Here is a 19,141-nt window from a genome sequence, read left to right on the forward strand (position 1 = left end):
AGGAGGGAGATGGGGGCACCAGGACAATTCTGGCGAAGGAAGAGGGTGAGATTCCGGGCTTCAAGGAGGGAGGGATCCGGACGGGAGAGGAGGTAGCGGTAGGAGGAAGGGGTAGAGGAGGAGGAGGAGGAGGGGGCAGGGATGGGCGGGGAGACATCCATGGCATCAGGGGTGGGGGAAGGGGACGAGGCGGAGCCTTTTTTGGAGCAGACGAGGCAGAGGTGCCACTGGGGCGCTTGACGGCGGCGGTGGAGTTGTGGGGGATGGGAACAATTGGAATATGACGGGGAGTGGCAGGTCCCGGGGCTGGAGTCGGCGCCGGAGATGGTGACGGTGACGGTGAAGGCGAAGGCGATGGCGACGATGACGATGACGGTGGCGGCGGTGATGGCGAAGGCGACTTTAACAATATTTGCTCAGGAAAATTATTTTAATTGTTTCCTCAAAAGGAAGTTTGCTTACATTAGTTTACGAGTATCTCTTGTTGTGCTTGTTGAGAAGTTACTAGAGCAGTTATATGTACTTGGTAATGGTGTGCAGGAAATGAGTGACAAAGGTACTAATTGTTTATACTCTTTACTTTAAAAATTATAAAAAGTCCTGTACCAAATTGTATTTGTTTTACTAACATTATGTTAACATTACTTCAGCATCTCGACGACCTGCTGCTTGTCGAACAGCCTGGCAAGGTCCACGGGGGTGTTCCCCTCCTCATCCCTAGCCTCCTTGTCGGCTCCCGCCTCGAGCAGCTCGGCTACTGTCTCTGCGTGGCCATTCATCGCTGCCCAGTGCAGCGGAGTTTGCCGCCACTGATCCCTCGCATTAGGGTCAGCCGAGGCTGCCAGAAGAAGCCACACCACAGTCGCGTGGCCCCAGCAGGCGGCACAGTGCAGAGGCGTGCTCTGCCACTTGTCTCTGGCAACCACGTCTGCACCACCTTCCAATAGGCTCCTCACAGCCTCCACGTGTCCCTCCAGTGCCGCACAGTACAGGGCGGTCCACCCACATCTGTCCCCCGCATCCACATCTGCACCCACAGACAGCAACGCTCGCAGCTCCTGCACCGATCCTGACTTAGCTGCCTGCTTCAGCCTCCTGGCTTTCTCCTCTCCAGAAAGACTCCTGCACAGAACATGAACATTCTTACACTTTACTACAAACACATACTCAAAATGAAGAAAACTATCATAGAAGTGAATGTGGAAGCAGTTGTGAATACACATCAGCCCAGTGACAAATCAGAAATCTAGAAAGATCCCTTATAAGATACAGAATAGTTTGGAAATCAGTATATGAAGTAGAAATGCATAGCAGTAACCAATCATCAAAGTTTTCACCCAGTTTCCATTAAATATTTGCTGTACTACTTAACTTGACACATTATGCATTCACATTGTGTTGAGCATCTCTTTCAGTGAAGCACAAAACTGCTTAACACAGATAATAGTCTAGTTTTTGTGTGTGTGTGTGTGTGTGTGTGTGTGTGTGTGTGTGTGTGTGTGTGTGTGTGTGTGTTTTTGTTGCGGTCACCTCACCTATAACACCTGCAAATGGAACACACAAATCACATCACATCTCTATATTTTTGAAGAAAACTTCCTGACATGTTAGCAAAAGATTTCAGTCCATTTATTCACAAGCTTCATGACAAGCACATCAAACAGAAAAAAAAATACTGATACCAGAAAAACATTTCATCAAAATGTTTTACATGTAACAATTATACTAATTTGCCTCACCTTACCCCCCTTCCTAGACTCAAACCCACTTGTTGGAGTGTGCACACATGCACAGATAAATATGCTTGCATGATAACACTCACATGCAATTAGTCGCTCATGCGCGCGCACACCCACACACACTCACACACACACAGTTTTTAACTAAATCCTAGTGGCTGCCATGCATCTAATGGCAAGTAAATCTTGGCTTCATGACCACACTGTGTATCTCATACTGTTTATGTATGTAGAGAGAAATGGCACCTTGTCATTGGCACATCACTGCCTTATTACAATGAACATAGTAGACACCACAAACAATCTGTCTGATATGGCAAGGAGTTCTTTATAAAGGAAGGGCAACTAACGATAAAGTGTTTTTATTATTCCAACAAGGGAGACATGATATCTGATATACCCACTAACCACAAACCAAACTCTCACACTCTTTCTATGAATATTATATACACATGAAGATACTGATGTTGCTGTCCAACTGGAAGTGAATTTGCGCAAACAAATTAAAGACTATGAGCTCAGGCATTTCATATGCTCAAAATGGACCTCGGTGTTCTGAAAATTAGTATGAATATACACAAATCATAAAAACAAAACTTGACAGGAACATTAAAGAATGAACCAATCATCAACAAAAAAACATTTTTTGATCTTTCCTATCAGCTGATGAGATAGACTATGTGAATTTTGAATGACTGTACAGTGGCTGGTAGTGATTTTGACCCCATCCTCCCTCCTTCCCATTGCATTCCTAGCAATAGCACTGTTGGATATTGTGAGCCTGTTTTGCCTGCTTATTGAGTGTGCACCACTTCAAATGGATACAGTGTCTGGTACGGAACCCTACCAGTGCTAATACTTCCTTTTAAAACACAGAAGGGGTGTAAGTGGTGTCTACTAATGTAAAACATTCTACGAATAAGTGTCACGCCCCCCAACTGTGGAATCAGCCACTTTGGTATGGAGCAACCAAGGTGGTTCGTGTACAGACAGTTGCCACTGTGTCTACCAACAATGCTGTTGCTTTGGCTGTCAGCTGCAAACTGGTTCAGATCTGTGTGACATTTCAAGACATTTACCCTATCTCCTACTCTCATTATTATTGTGAATTCTGTTGGACTAACAAGTTAGTTATCAGCTGGCTGTCTCATAGCTTCCTATGCAAGAAACCTCCTGCTCCAGTCCAACAGATTGTAACACGCCCGGGAGTACAAATGGGTGGGGTGGTACCTTTTAAACTGTTGTCGTTTCGTGACTGTTTCTTGACCGTGCACCCTGTCCACACCACACACCTTATAATCCCGCGGTGGTCGTATTGTTCTGCTCCACACTGCTGCTGTCTTGCCTGAAATTATTTATCGAATTATGCAAGCGGGTTTAGAGGAGCCACTCAACGTTAAAACACAACACTGTTTGACGTCTGATATGAACAATTATATTCTGAGACGATTAAAGGAAAATCGCAGGTTGCACTGTTTACATTCTAATTCAGAAGTGTTATCCCAATTAATGGATGATTAACAGTCCTTAATATCATTCGGACGAGCATACGCGTAACCGACACGATGTGGGTGATTGTTGATAATGCGGAAGCCGAATGATTGCACGAAAGTTCTTACACTCATCATGCATACACAGATATGTGGTACCAGTCCTCTTTGACACTAGTAATGATATTTTCACACTGTTCGTAAAGTTATTTTCTCAGTTCTCACTTATACAAGCGTGCACGTAACCATCGTGGCACAGCTGATTGTTGATAATGCTGAAACGCGATGACTGAACGCATGTTCTCACGCTCGCTACAAGTCACTGGCACTTGATTGCACTCTTTTATGGTAACTGATTTCTACTGATTCACATCAGTTCATTCTGGGAGACCAAACACGGCGCGGATGACTGATACTGTATGGTATGACACGCAACGATAGGATACACAAATATGTTAGCAGCAGCACTGCTCATTTTTACATCCTGACGCACTTTCCTCTGAATTATTTACTTATTTTATCATTTTACTGTAATAGTACTTGTAGCAAAACTTTAACTTCCATGCTAACAGTGCCTCTCATATGCAGAGCTACACATTACACAACATAACAGTTCCGTGTCCCGCGCTGGACTCTCTACAGACGCGGCTGCCTGCAAAGATACTCCACAACTAAGCCAGCGATATGACAATACACTTACAAGATCTTCTCTGTAAGGTGGGACATTCGTAAGGGTATTCCTGTGCCTCTGAATAATTGGCTGTTAAGAGGTTGGGAACCATTTACTCTAAAACTGTTGTTGAAGCAGCCACGTGTGTCATCTGCAGGGGGAGAAGTTTCCACTTTTTGAGTGTGTGTTGTTACTGGCAGCAATGTCAACCCGTAGGGCTGTGCCTGGGGTGTGAACTGAGTACAGCTATGCCCTACACCCTGAATAGCTGTGGACTGAGATGGGTCAACAAGTGGTTTGGTGTGTGTTGTTCCTTTCCTTAGTGTCACTGCATATGATGAATGACTCGCAGTCAGGGAGACAATCACACACACGAGTATACAAAATGTCTTCACACCTACTTCGTCATTCTCTCAAGAATACTACATGCTTATGAACACCATTAACAGCAATAGTTCAGTCCAAAATGCTGCAGTGTTACCAACAATCTGCTTTTACATATTACTCACTGCTCAGCCATATTCGAATTATTTTACATTTATGAAGTTTGAAAAAATACTAAAAGCTGAAAGGAGAAACCTGTAGTTAGAAAAATACCAGGGACACTAGCTAAACAAACAAAATAATTATGCTTCAAATACTCTGAACTTTATCATTTTGGAAACAAGATGTTTCACTGATAATTTTTAACTTTAGTTTTCTTCTCTTTTTCTCTAGTGAAGTAAAATATTACAAAACTGTTTCATCTAAAGATATCTGAATGTAAGAAAAGGCTAATGTCAAAAAAATCAGTTATGATGAGCAGATTTTAAGAAAACATACCTTACATGGACAAAAAATTTAGTCAACTCATTTAAATGCATTTGAATCAAGTTAATGAATCAACAGTAATAAAATTAGAAAAGATGTAAAGACATGGAATGATACCAAATCAAAACATTCTGTGTGATTAGCCTGTAGTGATACCAGAAAATTTTTGTCACATCAAGTGAGAATATAGATATTTTTTCTTAGTGCAAGCAATCTGTAAACTATCTTCTTAATCCTTAAGTGTGAATAATAATTTAAAGGAAATCTTTATTCCTGAAACATGAATAATTTCAGCCTTCCTGTTTCTTCAAATCATGATTTTATTTTCCTTCTTCTAAAATGAAAAAAAAAGAGACTAAAATCTTAATTTCTCACTATTACAAGTTTATTCTTAAAAATAACTCTGTAGAATTGCTCGTTTAAAATGCAAAAATCTGGCTTCATCAGAAATATGTTAGTCATTCTTATCCAAAAAAACAAAAAATCTTGCTTCCTGGCAAAAAAAAGTCAAAGCAAATTCTCTTTAATATGGACTTCTGTGAGAAAATACCTGATGTAATTCACCTTGGAATCCATATGTGCATAGCATACATAAAAGAAAGAGGTATCATCATATTTAGTATCTTTTGTTGTTTAGGAGTATTTGAAATGTAAACTATGTTCCTCTTTTCCTCTAAATCAGCCACGAATGTGATGATTTAATTTTTTTTTCACTTGTAGATGATACTCGGAATTTCTTTTAATTCCGCAGATATGAATGCTTTCTGTTGACTGTAGTAGCTTTCATAAATTGTCCTTGCAGCCACGTCACAGTGCTGTGCTTAGTGTAAGGGGGTTCATTCAATCCAATGGAAGTTATGGTTCAGTTCAGTGTGCCTCTCATTTTCATGGGTGATCAAGTCTCTTTTCCCCCTCATTTAGTTCCACATGGGATTGTGATGACTAAATGACATTCTGGGCACTGTGGACCTGGGCTTAACAGAATCCTGCTGCATAACTAATCTACAGTAAGAAACACACCACTCCTTGCCTCATACCAGCTGGCTTGGAATCATGCTGTCTGTAATGGAATATGAACATTTTCCTTGTAAGCAACTGGTTTCCATATAATACTGTCAAATATAACCTAGTTGAGGATTTATCATCAACCGTTACACGATATTTGAATGTAGGATTGTGGTTGTTTTGAAGTGTTTTCCTGCTCTTCCTGATGTTCAGCGTTACTGCTTGATCTACGCCTAATGGTACTTGCTTGCGCTGTGGCATTCAGGTTCTAAAGACTGTATTTACGTTACCTTACCATACAGTCTACCACCAATTTTTCCTCTTAGCAAATGTAATGATTATTGGAAAGACTGTTTCTAAATAATTAATTTTAATGATGTTTGTGTTCATCAAGGTTATTAATTAGAGCTTATTCTAAATTGTTGTGTCATTATCTTTTACTGGTGCATATACTGCATTTTGTTTATTTTGTTTATTCTCTTAATTATCTTAAATCATGTATCTCAGGTTGGGTAAGGTGTTAGATCTAAGGAACATTTCTACTCAGTTATGTTAATCTTAATTATGATTATGATGTTAGATGTCACACACTTCTCACCCTGTGATTTCCTATAATTCACATTCACTCCTTTTGCCTCGATATTATTTGTTTTGTTTCTCTAAATCATTCTTCTTCTTGATCAGCAAATAGACTTGACATTCCTGACGTCTCCTTCCTATTGCTAACCTTGGACCTTTGTAGCATTTTAAGAGGTGGTTCACGGTAGTCGCATATAATATTACTGAAAGAAGTCATCCCTGCCAAATCACACTTTTTATTGATAATGGTGTCATAAGAAGGTGCGCTAAAATTTTTTAATTCACATATTAATAATCTGTTATCGTACAGTAATGATCTATTTTAGTACTGTGGGATAGACTTCTCAAGTCCCTCAGCAAGATCTCTAAGAAATATTGTCCATTACGCATGTGTGTGAAGTCGGTGCCAGTTATCAACATAGCTCCTCGTATAGTTCCATAGGTAACCCACCAATCCTTGCTACCTTAATTTTTGAAGGTGATTTGGTCTTCTAGCACATTTATCATTTTCTTGTTTGGTGAAACGGGGTAGTAGTATGCTGTCATTACCTTTCACAGAAATTCTAACCGTAACTGTAGTCTGCTGCAGCTCTACTTCTCTCTGGTTTTGCACACACATTGGTAAAATGCATAAACAAATTTGTTTTGTAATCCACTTCCTGTGTCTGGTGTCGTGCTACGTCCTCATCTGTTAACTGTCCCACTGGCACTGACTTTGCCCTTTCATTTTCTTGTACGATGTGGAAACCTGATGTTTGTTGAAACTTCCTGGCAGATTAAAACTGTGTGCCCGACCTTTGCCTTTCGCGGGCAAGGAGACGAGGTACTGGCAGAAGTAAAGCTGTGAGTACCGGGCGTGAGTCGTGCTTCGGTAGCACAGTTGTTACAGCACTTGCCCGTGAAAGGCAAAGGTCCCGAGTTCGAGTCTCGGTCGTGCACACAGTTTTAATCTGCCAGGAAGTTTCATATCAGCGCACACTCCGCTGCAGAGTGAAAATCTCATTCTGATGTTTGCTCTTCACTGCAATTATTTGCCATTATTGTCTTAACTGTAAAAAAATTGTCATCTATTTATTACAGTCACACTACCCTCTCTCCAGCAGCTCTTAACTGTCCCCCAACCCTATCCTGTTACCCTCCCTCCCCTGCCCCAGCCTCCTCCTTACCCCCACTCAGTTGCCACTCCCATCCTGCACTGATGCTGTTGCTCGCAGTGGGGCTTCAACTGCCAGAGGCTGCAGTCATGTGTGTGTGAGTTGCATTTCCGTCTGTGTGTATGTGTGTGTATTTTCGACAAAGGTCTTACTGGCCGAAAGCTTATATTGTGACAGTCTTTTTGTTGTGCCTATCTGCGACACAGCATCACTATTATATGGCGAGTACCAAATTTCCTTTTCATAATATTGTTATATTCCATCCTGGACTTTCCATTGTTTGATTTACAATCACTTTTGTCATTTAAATCCTGAAAAGGCACACACAGAAAACCACCCCTGTGGAATGGATAGAAGATTTAAACAGAAGCAGAAAAGTTTGTATATATATATACAAAGATGATGTGACTTACCAAATGAAAGTGCTGGCAGGTCGACAGACACACAAACGAACACAAACATACACACAAAATTCAAGCTTTCGCAACAAACTGTTGCCTCATCAGGAAAGAGGGAAGGAGAGGGAAAGACGAAAGGATGTGGGTTTTAAGGGAGAAGGTAAGGAGTCATTCCAATCCCGGGAGTGGAAAGACTTACCTTAGGGGGAAAAAAGGACGGGTATACACTCACACACACACACACATATCCATCCACACATATACAGACACAAGCAGACATCTCACAAGCAGACATATGGTCTTTAAATATGTCTGCTTGTGAGATGTCTGCTTGTGTGTGTGTGTGTGTGTGTGTGTGTGTGTGTGTGTGTGTGTGTGTGTGTGTGTGTGTGTGTGTGTGTGTGCGCGCGCGCGAGCGCGAGTGTATACCCGTCCTTTTTTCCCCCTAAGGTAAGTCTTTCCACTCCCGGGATTGGAATGACTCCTTACCTTCTCCCTTAAAACCCACATCCTTTCACCTTTCCCTCTCCTTCCCTCTTTCCTGATGAGGCAACAGTTTGTTGTGAAAGCTTGAATTTTGTGTGTCTGTCGACCTGCCAGCACTTTCATTTGGTAAGTCACATCATCTTTGTTTTTAGATATATTTTTCCTACGTGGAATGTTTCCCTCTATTATATAGCCAATTATCTATATTTTCTCAGTTACAGATACTTTTTTGATGTCACACATTTTCTTCATTTCTGTCTTTTCTTTTTCAAATTTCCAGCTTGGATCTGCAGGTATTTTTTTCTTTTCAAATGTTGTCTTCTGATGGCTAAATGAAATGCTCAGAATGTCTACCATTAGTTTTTAAATGTCATGTCACGGATTGATTTACTCATTTCCATATTCCAGCTGTCTACAGTATCTGCTGAAAGCCTTGTACACATTGACAAACAATGTCAACATTCACAATAGCTCTTTAATACACTATGTTCTTCAAATGCCCCCAAATAAATATCTGTTGGATCAAGATCAGGAGATTGAGCAGGCCAACATGGTGCTATCTCACAATTTCCTAGTTTAAAATTGTTCCTTGCAGAGGAAATGAGGTTGTTCCCACCATGCATGAACCACATACTCTGACGTACGTGTAGTGGAACGTGTTCCATCAAACTATTTAAATATTCCATTAAAAAGTTCATTTACCATTACCATGCAACTTCCAAAAACAAAAACCATTTGAAAAGAAAAAAAATACCTGTAGAATCAAGTTAGAAATTGGAAAACAAAGACAAATGAAGCAAACATGTACCAGCTAAAATGAGTCTTTTTATTTATTCATTTACTTCTTCTTCCAGTGATCCATGTTGTGGCAATATCACTAGATGTGGAAAATGTCAGAAATCTATGGTAGCACATTAAAAAAAAAAAAATAGATGATTTCATATTACAGTAAACAGTAACTTAGGTTCTACTACAGAAATCAATTTTGAGAAATAAATAAATATTACAAAATAATAAGTGTTACAGAAAATAAATATTGCAAAATATGTGTTTACAATAAAGAATAGTCAGGATTATAAATGTATATTTGGGTATATATTTGCATTTAACAATACAAGAAATGCTAAAAACTATATTGTATAAAATGATCTTTGTAATAGGAACTGCCTTAAAGTTTTTTTAAACAAGAGCTCATCTTCAACCCAACACTTAATTCTTGAAGGCAGAGCATTTAAAATATTACAGCCAGTGAAATGGACTCCTTTCTGTACCATACTTAGATCTGCCTGTTCATAGTGGATATCATGTTTTCTTCTTGTCTCAAGACTGATACTGACTATTCAGTTTAAAAATTGATTTTTCTTTCCTTATGAAGCACATAAGATATATATATATATATACTGTGCGTGTGTGTGTGTGTGTGTGTGTGTGTGTGTGTGTGTGTGTGTGTGTGTGTGTGTGTAAGAATTCCAAGTTTCTGAAAAACAGGTCCTGCATGTGGCTCTAGGATGGACTCAACATATGATCCTTATGGATCTTTTTTGTGCACACTGTACTTTAGCCAGTGACTGATTACACTAAAATGTAATTCCATATGTCATAATGGCATGAAAATAACCATAATAGGCTGCCTTCATGGTTTCCACACTTCTATAAGAAGAAGCAATGTGTAATGTGTCAGATTCTGAACTCAATCGTTTGCATAGATCCAGTTTGCTGTCACTATGCAAGCCTAGGTATTTTGAGGTATCTACCCTTGTTATCACCTGCTCACCTATTTTTACTACTATTTCTTAATCTTTGAATGTTGTGAGGAACTGAACGTAGTTGTTTCAGTGTAATTTAAAGAAAGGCCATTAATGTAAAACCAGTTCACTGTTTCACTTAAAACCTTATTTGCTGTTTCCTCAAGTTTATCTACTGAATTATCAATAAGTAGTGTAGTGTCATCAGCAAAAATGGTGAATCTACAATATTCCGTATAGAGAGAAGATCATTTATGAAGATAATAAAAAGTAGGGGGCCCAGAAGTAAGCCATAGGGCACTCCACATGTGATGGTACCTCATTCTGAAGGTAACGGGACTCCATTTTGACTATCCACTACAACTTTCTGTTTCCCGTTTGAAAGGTATGAGTCATGCCATTTAACTGATGAACCACCTATACTGATATGCAGCTTTTTGTAAAACAATCTGGCGACTGACATAGTCAAACACTTTTGTTAGTTCTCAAAAAATCACAACCACTTCTGTTGATAGATTCCAAGACTTTTGCCAGCAAATGCAAATATTGTATATTCTGTTGACAAACCTTCCTGAAATCCAAACTAACTTTTGCTGAGGAATTTTTGATCCCTGAGATGCTTAACTATCCTTGCATGCATTAGTTTTTCTAAAACCTTTGAAAAACTTGTCAGTAATGATATTGGCCGATCGATAGCTGAATCCGTCTTATCACCCTTCTTATACAGTGTTTTTACAACTGCATACTTATACCTCTCAGGAACTATTCTTTGCTTAAGTGATGCATCAAAAATGTGGCAAAGGACTTTACTTACATGGCTGTAGCAGTATTTCAGTAATTTGTTAGAAATATTGTCAATCTTAGAAAAGTATTTACTTTTAAGGGATTCAATAACCCTTTCAATTTCTTGAACAGAGACTGTTGTTACCTTCATGTGTTGTACTGAGCTAGGTACTCTGGCTTTCAAAAAATTGGTGCCTTTGTTCATGGAGCCTTGTAAATCTATTTTTTTCTGTTACTGTTAAAAAATGTTTGTTTAATGTGTGTGCAACTAACACGATGACCCTCACTTTTTATTTGGATATTTCACTACAAACTGCATTTATCCTTGTTTCCTTCTTTACAAAATTCCAAATTGGTTTTTACTTTATTGCCCAAGTAATCATTTTCTGTCTTCAGGGGCTTGTTCTTTGCTGCTTGTATGATCTTATTCAGAACTTTATTGTAGAGTTTATAGTTATACTCCTACTGGGATCATTTGATCTCTTGGCTGCTGCATATAGTTCTCTTCTTGTTTTACAAGAAATTTTGATGCCTTAAGTAACCCAACGATTGTTTCCAAATTTCAACAGGTTTTCTCTCACTGACTTTTTTGGAAAGGTTTTTTCAAAAAGACTTGTAACTTCATTGATAAATATATTAAATTGTGAGTTAACATCAATTGCAGCATACACAGGTCACCAGTCCACTACCTGTAATTGCTGATTAAAGCTTTCAGTGGTGCATTCATTTATAATCCTAAAGTTTTTCCAACTGAAATTTTCTTTCCTTTGTAAATTTATTTGGTTTAAATTATTGTAAATATCCTTATCTACAAATACATTATCTATTAAAGTGCTAGAAACAGCTATTAGTCTAGTTGGAGGGCCCACCACTGGTACTAACTTGTAACAGAACATCAGGTGCTCAAAGTCCGTTTTGTTTCTATTTTCTGTTAAGAATTCCACATTGAAGTCACTCATAACAATGGTTGATTTAGTTTTCCTACATAGGTGGGGCAGAAGTGATTCTATTTGTCTCAGAAATACATTCAGAATTCCAGCAGGTGCCCTGTAAACAGCAAGTACAATAACTGCCATCGAGTTAACAGCTGACAGTGCAACACACACCCCAAAATGCTGTTAATCACAGTACTTGCTTAATCTAGAGATTTATACACCACATTGTTTTTTCATAAATGTTGCAACTCCACTTTTCCTCATAGTGGATCTACAGCAGGGCTTCACAACATACGTGCTCGCGGAGCAAACTGTGAGCAGCAAGGCGCGAGCACGGAGCAGCGCGAGCACGCTACCCCCACTACTGGACCAGAGCGGAGAGTGGGGAGAGTCACGTGGGGCACACAACAGCTGCCGCCAGTCAATGTAAATCCGCGGCCACCTGCAGGGATATCACTCACAAATTATTACTGCGACAAATGAAACAAATAAAGGAGAATGTACAGGTGCCACATAATTTTATTAGCTTAGTGTATGCCTCTACATTCGCATTAATTTCTGAACTGTTACACAATAAAAGGTGTCACTGAAGTGTGGGATTCTCGGTTATCTTGTACTTTTTGCCCTTTACAATTGCGTATATGTTCGGAGTAATTGTTCTTGTGCATTTTAGGCGCAGCGTGCAGTTTAAATTTCGATCACACAATGCGTTTCTCAGGCGCGTCTTGTTACATTTCATTGCAGAGAACAGTTGTTGACAAACATACGTGGAACCGAACATTGATATTATTGTAGCTGCCAGTTTGTGCAAACGAGGAAATCTATCCTGAGGGAAGTGTTTGTAGAATTCCAAAATGTTTTTCTTGTTCTGAAATTTGTCTCTGTATTCTCTGTCACACTGCAGGTCAATAATTTCTTGCTGCAGCTCAGGACAAATCTCTTAAATATTCGCTGAATATGGAGAGAACAGATCAAAATCACTGTCTAGTGCTGTCAGATCTTGAAAGCGCTGATCAACTAAACTATGTGAATAACGTTCACAGTCTTTGTGAACATCTTACATGGATGATAATTTAGGAAAATGAGCTAGGTTTCCTGTTTCCAGCTGACTCACCCAAAGTGTCAATTTCATTTTAAAATTTCGATCTATGAAATGAGTAATTAGCAGATCTTTACCTTTTAGTAAAATGTTCAAAGCATTCAGATGGCTAGTTAAATCTGCTAAGAACGCGAGATCACATTCAAACGTGCGCGCGTATTTCCCCTCCCTCCCTTCCCTCCCTACTCCGCGACCTTGCACCTGCTCGCGAGCACGTGCCTGAGCAGACGTGAGTACTCGCGCTCAAAACCGGCCAGTTGTTAAGCCCTGATCTACAGTAATGTGCAGATAACTAAAGTTCTCAATTTGTAGCATATGGATTCCACTCATAACATAAAGTTCTGAGAAACACAGCATATCAGGCTAACTTTAACTTTCACACTCGTCTTTTAAATTTATTAGTAACTGGTCTGTTTTATTCTTGAAACTACATATATTTCGGTGGAATAAAGACAAAGTCTGATTTTTGCTCACCCCTGCATTTACACGATGTTTGCTAGGAGTGGAGTTTTCCAATTTCCAGTACACTAGACTCATACTGAATGCACGAAAGAGATGTTTCACGCAATTTGGAATCCTTTTATTTCGTGTTACTCACCATAAAAAAACGCGTTTACTTTCTGTTGCGTGTAGGACTGGCAACAGTTACTGCTGCATGTGTTGATGTTTCAGCCGTTGGTCCTGCCACTGATGATTCTGCTGCTTTTGATGATGCTGCTTCTTCTGCTGCTGCGACTGGACCCATACCGGTAAATGGACTTTTGCTGTTCGCTCTATCTGTGTTCGCAATGATTTCATTTATCATTTTACACACAAAATTTTTTCCTTCGTAATTTGGATGCATTCCGTGTTTAGTATGCTGACATCTGTCCAATTTGCCTACATGAAGGACGCTACATTTTCCAAAGAAAGAACACATTTGTTTTATTTTAATGTCAGTTTTTGAAATTTCTTTGTTGACACGAGTGATACATCAGATCATATCTGTAATGTTGCAACTATTGTATTTCGTTGTTTATTGCGTTCCAGGAACTTTTTTAGCTCCATTAGGCAGTTATTTGCTTCGTTTCTTGCAATATCATAGCACCCGCTACACATACGACAGTCATTTTTTCCCGACATTTTATCATGTAAGTCGACTCCAATAATGTTTCTTCTTGTTGCTCCTGGATTCACAATACCTATTGCGTCGTATTTTTTGTTTTCTTTGAAAAGTCTCGTCATGTTTTTGCCATGACTGCCCTTTAAAAATAATACACTACTTTTGTGTTTGCACTGTTGTACGTTTTTGTTGATATTGTCTTTCTCATTCGTCTCATTACTATGTGCAAAAAATGGTATGCTCAAATTCTCACTGTCAGTGTTAGCCTATGTAGCAACCTTAACTTTGTCTATTGCTGTAATGGCTTAAAGACAATAAAATTATAATTATTATAATTATTATTATTACTTGAGTGTTAGTCTTAATGCTGAACTTAGAGCCTGTATCAGCATTCTGTTAATAAGGTTTGTTCAAAATTTCATGTTCCCTTACCGATGTTAGTGTAAATCCTCCTCTTCACTCAGGAAAGAACATGAAATTTGTTTTTAACCACCAACTGTTTGGTGTTTTCACTCCCTGGCGACGTTTTCATATTTACATCTCTGTTTTTGTATGGTATTTTCGTCCACTCGTTAGAGTATTTTTTGCAGAAGATATATAGAAATGTGTTTGACTAATGGCTGACTATTTCTTTTCAAAGCTTAGACATCTCACTATTCAATACACTCATGATTTGCTGAAGGCAAGAAATATGCTCATTTAGCTTCATAATTTCTTCCCTACAATTTACGCACACTGTATTTTTACCGACATTATTTTCATTTTTCGCAAGATCACCATTCACTTGCACACACAGTGTCTCCGCTGTCTTGTAGGCTATAATTGAGAAAATAAAAAATGGCCATATGTAGATATGAACTTGTTTGCTTCTTTTTCAATCCTGTATCTATTCACCAAAAGTTTCCCACATATTAATTAACACCCTCCTTTTATTGATTGTTACGCAAGTGTAATGAGATCCAAGTATTTTGCATGTCCAATTAATTATTTACAGTTTTTTACTAAATTTAAAGTGTGGCTGCTGTTTCTCTTTGTGAATCACAAAATTAAAATGTCCCCCAACAAAAGTGCTGGGGCAGACAAGTTAACTATGTAATCTCTAAAAAACTTTACCTCTTCCTGTGCTTTTCATTCTGGAGGGTACAAAAATATTCACTAACAAAGGAACTTGCAGCCATGCCACTATGTATCTTCCACATATTAAATCTTCGGATATTTTGTAGTTTACTCCTCTGAATAAAACTATTGTTCCATCCATGTCATGCGCAGGACTTGGACAAAAACATGGATACACCTGAACATAAATGCAGATGCTAGCTGGCATTAATGTATTTGACCACCAATGGCACCTGTGCAGTGCCCTCAATAATTTGAAGTATCAGTCACGGTCAGAAAAATAATCTGTGTAGTTAGGATGGAATTATGTAGGAACTAAGTGAATTTCAACATGGATAAATTTTTGGTGCTATTATGGTGGGTATTTCTGTAAACAATGTAGCTGAAGTGTTTGGTGTTACAAAAGGCGCTGTATCAAAGATGTATACTGCACACAGCAAATGCAGAAAACCATCATCATCAGCTAAGTCACTTGTGGATGAAAGCAAGTGATTGTGATGGACAGTCATTGCAGAGGACTGTGATGTAAAATAAGATAATGACAACTGCAAAACTCGCTATAGAACTCGATGTTGGACTTGAAAAATGTGTCAGTACCAAAACAAAGCAGAAAAGAAGTTCCATAAGCAGAGAATTGCAGGACGAGCTAAAATTACAAAACCACACACCAGCAGTGCAAATGCCTGTAACAGGAAAACCATAAAATCTGGACCATGGGGCAATGGAAGAAAGTTATTTGGTCATATTAGTCTTGTTTGACACAATTTCCAAATTCTGGATGAGATTATGTTGCACGAGTGAAACATGTTGGGGGTTTGGTGGCGATTTGGGCAGCCATATGGTGGTATTCCCTGGGCCCCATAGTTACAGTGCAATGTAGCATTACTGACAAGGATTACATAACCATTTTTACTGATCAGCTCCATCACATGGAACAATATTTATTCCCCAAAGATGATGATATGTTCCAAGACAACAGGACGCATTTCCCCATGGTTCGCATTGCATAACTTGAAGCTGCCACCAAGATACCTTTTAAAATCATAAAGGACCTGTATTTATCCATTGTGTTTACCTACACCACATTAAGGGTGGTAATGTGTTGTGTTTTGGCACATCCACATTTTTGTCCACCACCTGTACATTACATACTGTGTCACAGCCAAATGGCTTGTTTTATTTTATTCTTTTACAGTTCTTGGAAGAAAATTAGATCCACTGTAATTCTGCTGTGTAAAGATAGTCTTTCCGAGTTCGTTTTCTTATTGATGACTGTACAGCCTCTATTTATAGTAGTTCCTTTACAGTCTTCCATGGCCTGTGACTTTTTGGATAAGGTGCTTTACTGCATTAACAACCACTGCCTGCCCCAGAGGGAGTCTTCAATTTTCCCCCCTACACACCGTTATCATTGTCTCTTGTTAGTATCACGTGTGCACACTTTTTCTCAACACACATTCTGCTCTCTAACTTAGTTTTCGTATTCTCTTCACCAATAAAATCTTTGCTACCCTTTTTTAACTATTGTCCCTGTTCATTTCCTATCCTCCTTCAATAGTTCCATGCAGCTTTTTTAGGTTTGTGAGAAGCTATCGTGGTTGCTTTCTCTACAAATTTTCTTCACTCTTAATATCAATATTTTTGCAATGGAAATTAGTTCTGTTAACATGTCTTGTTCCAGATTCCAGTCCTAGTTTATTTTTTTCTGTCTTCTACCCTGTTCTCTACTGAGTATCTACTAATTTTGATTTTAGTACTTCCTACACAAGCAATAGTGCTACACAGTGTGTGTACAGAGATCAGTATAAGAATTTTCACCATGCTGGTCACAGTGCTATGTAGCACTGTTGTTTGTGTCTTGGGATATGCATAATGCTGTGTCATTTCACAGTGAGAAGTTTCTCTTTCTTACAAACTGACCCTTTCTGTTATGTTATGTGTTATGTGGTTTATTCATCTCATTACATACAATTTTCAAATCATTTGATTTGATGTACAGGAGACATGTCAAGGTTTACAAAAGGAACTTTTTTCACTTTTTTTAAGAGAAATACAAAAGTTTACATTATATTTTACATTTCTAAGTTACAGCTACACATGTACATAATATAATAAATGTATTACAATCCCTGTGTTCAGATTGTGAAGCTGTCCTCAATGAATTCATCGACAGAATAATAACACTTTTCTACCAGGAGAGTAAAGAGCAATCTTTTCAGTGAACCAATCTCCATTTTAAATATATTACTGCCTTTTATTTTATTGAAAATTTTTAACCCCATATACTCTGGCGTTTGGGCATAAAGTTTTAAACGATGTGTTGGAAGTTTGAAGTTATCTCTGTGGCGAGTGCTGTAGTTGTGGTCAAAACGGAAATTGTCTAGTGTATGTTGATTTCTATATAGGAACACCACCATCTCATATATGTAAAGTGAGGGGATAGATAGTACTTTTAAATTTTTTAACAGTGGTCGACAGGATTCCCGTTTTTTTGCAACACACATGTTTCTAATTACTTTCTTTTGTAATACTAGGAGCCTAGTGACATTTGCTGAATTTCCCCAGAAGATTATGCCATAACGAATAACTGACTCAAAGTAGCAGTGATAAACTATCTTTCTGGTATCCATGTTTGTGGCACCTGACAAAATACACATTGCAAATGCTAAGTTGTTCAGTTTATTTGCTAAGTAATCTATGTGTACCTTCCAATTTAAATTTTTGTCAAGATTTAGGCCTAAGAACTTCACGTGGTTTGCTTCTGTGATATCCTGATCATTGCAAGTTATCTTTATTTCACTCCTTTCTACTGATTTAGCTTCAAATTGCATCATTTTGGTTTTAGTTACATTTAGTTTTAGTCCATTTTGATAGAACCAAGATTCAAGTTTTTCTAAAGTATTTTTGGCTTTTTCTGGAATATTTTCAGATACCTCATTTTCAATTAGAACTGATGTATCATCAGCAAATAAGACTGAATGAACATCAATAGCAAGTGGTAGGTCATTTACGTAAAAAAGAAACAGATAGGGACCCAATATCGAACCTTGTGGGACTCCTTGGGGAACTGTTTTCCAGTCTGATGAATAATTGGTTCCATTTGAATTTAAAATTACTCTTTGTTTCCTACCTGACAGGTACGAGCTAAACCATTTTAAAGCAGTGTCTCTGATTCCATACATCTGTAATTTGTGGAGGAGTAATGCATGGTTCACTGAATCAAAAGCTTTAGTCAGATCACAGAATATACCTGTGACCTTTCTACCTTTATCTAACGTGGAGCATATTTTTTGGATAAACTCATTTATAGCATTCGCAGTGCTTTTACCCTGTTGGAATCCGAACTGGTTTTTAAAAATTATATCATTTACAGTAAGAAAGTTATTAATTTGTTTTGCTGCAATCTTTTCAAACACTTTAGAGAAGACCGGCAAGAGAGAGATAGGGCGGTAATTCCCCATATCTTCTGTCGATCCTTTCTTGAATAGAGGTTTGATCTCACCATATTTCAATACCTCTGGAAAGCATCCCTGTTCATAAGATTGATTTATAATAGTTGACAGTGGTTGGGAAATAATATCGTACACATACTTGATTACAGATGTTGTTATTTCATCCCACCCATGTGAGGTTTTGTTTTTTAGAGACAATATTTCCTTTTCCACATCCCTTTGGGTTATTTTTTCAAATTGTTTAAAAGATGTGTTCTGGCTGTTTTCCAAATTTGTGATGCCCTGATAGAATGTCATATCCACATCCGATCTTACTACATTTAGGAAGAATTCATTGAAACAACTTGACATCTGAACAGGGTTTACTATAATTTCATTTTCATGTCTAATTTTCAAAATCTCATGAATTTTTACTTTGGCTCCTAGTTCAGACTGAACAACTGACCACACTGCTTTTGTCTTATTTCTGTGTTCTCGTATGAATTTATTATTTGCCATTTTTTTAGCTGCCGCTACAACTTTCCTAAATACAGCTTTATACTGTTTGACATAAATAACAAAATCTGGATTTCTGTTTG

General features: G+C 38.3%; 1 protein-coding gene across 1 annotated transcript in view; it reads right to left on the minus strand.

Annotated features, from left to right (window-relative positions):
* Positions 1-560: 560 nt before the first annotated feature.
* The window catches only part of LOC126213569 (poly [ADP-ribose] polymerase tankyrase-1-like), a 115,121-nt gene continuing 96,540 nt past the window's right edge, over positions 561-19,141 (minus strand). Inside the window, exon 4 of the mRNA XM_049941416.1 lies at positions 561-1,122. Within this exon, the coding sequence (XP_049797373.1) occupies positions 642-1,122 (481 nt within the window). The 3' untranslated portion in view covers positions 561-641. The remainder of the gene's footprint in view (positions 1,123-19,141) is intronic.

The sequence above is a fragment of the Schistocerca nitens genome, chromosome 11, assembly GCF_023898315.1.
Source record: "Schistocerca nitens isolate TAMUIC-IGC-003100 chromosome 11, iqSchNite1.1, whole genome shotgun sequence".
NCBI lineage: Eukaryota > Metazoa > Arthropoda > Insecta > Orthoptera > Acrididae > Schistocerca > Schistocerca nitens.